The following is a 6,127-nucleotide window of genomic DNA, read 5'->3' as shown; positions in this document are numbered from 1 at the left end:
TATATATATATATATATAAACATATATATGATTTTGGAAGGGAAATTAAATAACAAGTATTAAATATGTTACATTTTCTTCATGAAAATATAAGATCAATCAATGTTTCACACTGAAGGGATGTAATCAACTCTTTCTCCTCTGATTATAACCACTAGATGTTGTTTTAGGTGTAAAGAACTAAAACAACCAGAACCCAGAGTCACTTTACACATCAATCGCGTATGCAGTCTGTTTGATGCGAATATGAATCACTTCTTTAAACCAGATTAACCAGAACAGAACAGATGGAAGTTCTGAGCTGAGAACTGATTTCAACACCTCATCAATAAAGCAGAGTATCAGCAGCTAACCGGATGACCACGAAAAACATCATTCATTAATGAAGCTCTAAACATGAAACCTAAATAACTATAATAATAATTAAATGGACTCAATAATGAATCATTATTGACAGAGCGAAAACTGATTAAATAACCGATATTCCATGTGCCTGTTCCAAAATGAACTCAATATTTAAGTAAACATTATGTAAAATTATGTCATTAAATAGTTTTACTAGTAATATTTCTAGGCCACTGTAATGATCATCATCAATGTGTCAGGTTCAAAATCTACTGACAGTTTTTAAATATTAAAATGAATTTAAATAGTGTAAAATAACAATAGGCTCATATAGTTCATATAATATAAAATTAGCGATTAATCTGATAAATTCTGTACATTCCATTTGAACATACACTCTTAAAAATAAACATCAATGGTTCCACAAAGAACCTTTACCATCCATGGAACCTTTTCATTCCACAAAAGGTTCTTTAAAAGGTTCTTTAGATTATTAAACACTAAGAAAAAAATATCATTTTAAGAACTGTTCACTGAAAGGTTCTTGGGGGAACCAAAACTGGTTCTTCTATGGCATCACTGTGAAATCCCCTTTTGGAACCTTTATTTTTAAGAGTGCATGCTACATATATCGGTCATTCAAAAGCACTTATCGGTTGACCATTCTAGCAATAATCCTAATAATAGCCTATTAATAACAAAGCATATGGATCTAAATGTCAAGACTCTGTATTCAAAGTCAAAGTTTTAGAATGTTGCATTGAAGCTGATGTTGATGAAGCGCTAGTCTGGGATAATGGCATATTCTGACATACCTGGAAATGTTTGAAAGCGGCAGAAATGCGCGTGATGTGCAGGCTGAGGCATCGCGACGCGCACCTCGCGCGGTAAACGCTCGCGCTGAAGAACTCGTCGCCGGGTTTCCTCGCGTCAGCGCCCGCGGCGCTCCACAGCAGCCCTGTAATCCACATGAACACGAGCATCGCGGAGCTGATCGTCTGCAGCTGCAGCGAGAGTGAGTGTGACTGAAGGAAGACTGAAGGAGGACTGAAGAAAGTTTCGCGCTGCGGAGGGGCGGAGTCAACGCGCGTCATTGCAGGAGCTCTGCGCGTAGCCCCGCCCCTCCAGACGCAGGTAGAGAAACTTCAGATGCGATGATGGACGAAGTTCCGCTTCTTCATGCAATGGTCAGTTTTGTGGCATTTTGTTTCCATTAAATGTCTTCTTTAAGACTTGAAGGAAACAACTAAAATACACATTTAATTGTTTATTGCATTGCACTTTATCTATTATTCTCCACTTCAGCAGCTCTTGCACACACCAAACTTTACAGACTTATTCCTATCTATATTCTATATATGTTACCCTGCAGCACAAAAGCAGTGTTAAGTCGCTGGGGTATATTTGTAGCAATAGCCAACAATACATTGTATGTGTCAAAACTATCATTTTTCTCTTTTATGCCAAAAATCATTAGGATATTAAGTAAAGATTATGTTCCATGAAGATATTTTGTAACTTTCCTACCGTAAATATATCAAAACTTAATTTTTGATTAGTAATATGCATTGCTAAGAACTTCATTTGGACAACTTTAAAGATGATTTTCTCAATATTTAGATTTTTTTGCACCCTCAGATTCCAGATTTTCAAATAGTTGTATCTCTGCCAAATATTGTCCGATCCTAACAAACCATACATCAATGGAAAGCTATTTATTCATCTTTCAGATGAGGTTTTGACCCTTAATTGACCCTTATGACTGGTTTTGTGGTCCAGGGTCACACACACACACACACACACTGTATATATTATATTATATATTTTTAACATTTTATTCCTAAAAACATGGTGAAAATGTGATATTTTCTGATTTATGGAGTGATAAAAAGAGAAATCCAAAATCCCCTCTGGAAAACCTTCAACTAATATTTCAAGAAAATCAAACAAGAATTATTAGCCTGGCTTTATACAATTATCAGATTTATGTTCTGGAAATGTATGCAAATTAGTACATATTTAATTAGATGATGCCTCATTTGCATATTTCACCATAACATTTTAGAAAACTAAAGTTTGGTGTGTGTTGGAGCTGCTGAAGTGGAGAAAGCAGGACTTGAAGATATGTATTTTGCATGTCTTCTTTCCACTAGTCTGACCAGTGCATTAAAACACAATAGCTTGTAGTGATTCTAGTGGAAACTTCCCATGTGAGCTTCAAACCGTTTTACAAGCATTGCAGACATGTCTAGCATTATTTCTCCTCGCCAGCCACGAGTAGAGTAGCGTGGAAAGAATGACTCCAGCGCTTATTAAAACAACAGAAATGCTCCCGAATCTCGCCGGCTAGAAATCGCCACGCTGAAAAACTTCCCAGAAGGCTTCATAAAACATCATGACTTCACTCTCTCGAAGAAGCAGCAGCGCTTGGTTTGCGTCTAATGAGTTTTTATGGGTATTCCTCCTGAACAGTGCAGGACAGAAACTGGGGCTCGTAATCGGTAGGTTTGGCCTGCGACCGCTGCGCCGCGGGCCAGCCGGAGTCCAGCCAAATACTTCAGCGCGTACTTCTCTAATGAAAGCAGTCAGGATTGCGGAGAACGATCTGTGTTTTCTAGGCTGCATTGGCCACACACACGCATCAGCTCAGGCTCCGGTCTCTGGGACATTCTAAAACGCTTAACGTGACTTAATGCATTAAAACAGTGTTTTTAAAAGACCACACTCAATAAACACATTATTAATAAAGCATATATGTACAGACAAGCAGATGAATGCAATGCGTTTAATTACGCATTAAGTGTTTTCCTCGCATAAGGAAAATGCTTAATGTGGCTTAATGCATTAAAACTGTTTTTAAATGACCAAACTCAATAAACATTATTAATAAATTATACTATGTACAGACAAGCAGATATGAGCCATAATATGAACGCAACACATTTAATTAAGCATTAAGCGTTTTCCTAGCCTACCATAAAAAAAACGTTATAAAGAAAACGCTTAATGTGGCTTAATGCATTACAACAGTGTTTTTAAATGACCAAACTCAATAAACATTATTAATAAATCATACTATGTACAGACAAGCAGATATGAGCCATAATACGAATTACGCATTAAGTGTTTTCCTCCCATAGAAACCCGTTATTAGGAAAACGCTTAACATTATTTATTAATGTTTATTGAGTTGTTTTAATGCACTTTTTTAATGCATTAAGCCACGTTAAGCAGGAAATCGCTTAAAGGGATAGTTCACCCAAAAATGAAAATTTGATGTTTATCTGCTTACCCCCAGGGCATCCAAGATGTAGGTGACTTTGTTTCTTCAGTAGAACACAAATGAAGATTTTTAACTCAAACCGTTGCAGTCTGTCAGTCATATAAGGTAGGTGAACGGGAATCACGGCTTTGAGAGTCAAAAAAACATACACAAACAAAACCAAATTAAACCCTGCGGCTCGTGACGATACATTGATGTGTAAAGACACGAAACGATCGGTCTGTGCAAGAAACTGAACAGTATTTATATAATTTTTTACCTCTTATACACCACAATGTCCAACATCCGGCAGGTGACGCGTGTACGTGCTCTGTCATAGTAGACATAGACATACATAAGTAGATTCCCGCGGCCCATAGAAACAGTCACTAATGAGTAGTGATGTTCGGTTCTTGAACGTATCGTTCTTTTGAGCCAGTTCTCAGGAAGTATGGATTCACAAATCGAACCGAATCGGATTTTGTAAATGTAAATTGTGCTGTGCATTTATGAATTTTGTTTTATAAATGTATTATTTTTGAGGCCGATCTGGCTCCATAAAAAAGAACCGATTGAGCCGGTTCAACCAACTGTCGCAGTTTGCCGAGGATTACCGAAGATTCTGATGAGTGAGTTGACGATACTGTGCAAGCCTGAGGCACGTACTGGAAATATGCTTATTATGACTGTTATTAATTTACATTTTATTAAAACCTGCAAAAACCTTTCTGTCGAGTGATGTAAATTAATTTTACAATAGTTTATTGTGCATGCATATTATATTTACAGTTGCTTAAGCGAAATCAAGGAGTTTATAAGACTTATTAATTCTTTATACTGTAGACATGTAGAACATATCCGCGTTTGTGCATCAATGTCTGTAATGTGTGCTGTAGGTGTGAAACTTTTAGGAATCTTATCCAAGTTGTAGGCTAGTCAATATTGCTCAGTCAGTCGTATCTGACATAAAGAATCCGCGAATGAAACTGATCACAAACATCATTAACTTAAGTGAATTATATGGCAATAATCCGCAATATGCTTTCACACAAATAACTTTATTTTTTTGAATGTTTCAATATGTGTTGACACAAATTACTTATTTGAATATTTCATTGATACAACATGGCACTGAGTTGTTAGAAAAGAAATGCGTAGAGACGTTATTGCTTGATGACGTCAGGAACCCATGAATCGGCTTTTTTAACCGGTTCAATGAGCCGATCTGTCCGAAAAGAACCGGGTTATTGCTTAATGACGTCAGGAACCGATGAATCGGCTTTTTGAACCGGTTCAATGAGCCGATCTGTCCGAAAAGAACCAGTTCGCGGAAATGAATCGGACTTTGCATCACTACTAATGAGGCATCTACGTATATATATCTATGCACAGACCGATCGTTTCGTGTCTTTACACATCAATGTATCGTCACGAGCCGCAGGGTTTAATTTGGTTTTGTTTGTGTATGTTTTTTTGACTCTCAAATCCGTGATTCCCATTCACCTCCATTATATGACTGACAGACTGCAACGGTTTGAGTTAAAAATCTTCGTTTGTGTTCTACTGAAGAAACAAAGTCACCTACATCTTGGATGCCCTGGGGGTAAGCAGATAAACATCAAATTTTCATTTTTGGGTGAACTATCCCTTTAATGCGTAATTAAACGCATTTAATTCTTATTCTGGACTCATCTGCTTGTCTGTACATTATGCTTTATTAAAGCGTTTACTGAGTTTGGTCCTCTAAAAACACTGTCTTAACACATTAAGCCACGTTAAGCGTTTTTCACGTTAAGTGTTTTAGAAGGTCCCCTGGTCGTGGGTGTTTTTCTCGGTCAGCGGCCGGATTGGTGTGTCCAGGAGATCCTCGTCCACTCCTAAACCCTTCAAACGCAGATGTCTGCGCACCTTAAACGCTCCTGTAATGGTTTAATTTGTTGCTTATTGCAGCCATGTGTTGGCTCGGGTTTACGGCGTGTGTAGCGAGGGCATGTGGATGGTGTGCGGTCTCAGGCCTCAACTCTAGTTGTTTGTGTTAAACTCAAAAGCATAAATCTTGTCAACTTAATGTGATGCATGTTTGTGAGTCATGCATAAATGAAACAGGTCAGATTTCTGTAATAGTGCTAATGAACTAAATCAGTTTTAAATACACAATAACCAGCTTTATATATTTATCAATAAATCCAGTGTTTCAATCTCATACATTTATCTAATTGATTAATGCTTGTTCCACAGCCATTCACAGCAAAATTTTAAGTGTTCATACATTTTAAATGAATTAAATGTTAGAAGATATATCCAACACAAACTTATATATTTACATTTATATTATACATATAAATATAATCCTATACAAATATATAAATATCTTATAACTTAAAAAAAAAAATTATATATATATATATATGTAAATTAGTGCATATTCAGGTAATGATGGTCCACTGAACGGCATGTTGTAGATGAATCCAAGTGCAGATTTATTATACAGATTGAAATCCAAAAATCCAAACAAAACGC

The 6,127-nt window shown here is 36.6% G+C and overlaps 1 protein-coding gene across 1 annotated transcript in view; it reads right to left on the bottom strand.

Annotated features, from left to right (window-relative positions):
• The window catches only part of LOC107731115 (anosmin-1), a 64,220-nt gene extending 62,844 nt beyond the window's left edge, over positions 1–1,376 (bottom strand). The window contains exon 1 of the mRNA XM_016542104.1: positions 1,161–1,376. Coding sequence (XP_016397590.1) covers positions 1,161–1,328 — 168 coding nt within the window. The 5' untranslated portion in view covers positions 1,329–1,376. The remainder of the gene's footprint in view (positions 1–1,160) is intronic.
• Positions 1,377–6,127: the final 4,751 nt, after the last annotated feature.

Source organism: Sinocyclocheilus rhinocerous, unplaced genomic scaffold (assembly GCF_001515625.1).
Source record: "Sinocyclocheilus rhinocerous isolate Xijiao unplaced genomic scaffold, SAMN03320098_v1.1 scaffold2836, whole genome shotgun sequence".
Taxonomy (NCBI): domain Eukaryota; kingdom Metazoa; phylum Chordata; class Actinopteri; order Cypriniformes; family Cyprinidae; genus Sinocyclocheilus; species Sinocyclocheilus rhinocerous.
Note: the sequence above shows the minus strand (reverse complement) of the source record. Positions and strands in the feature narration are given on the sequence as shown.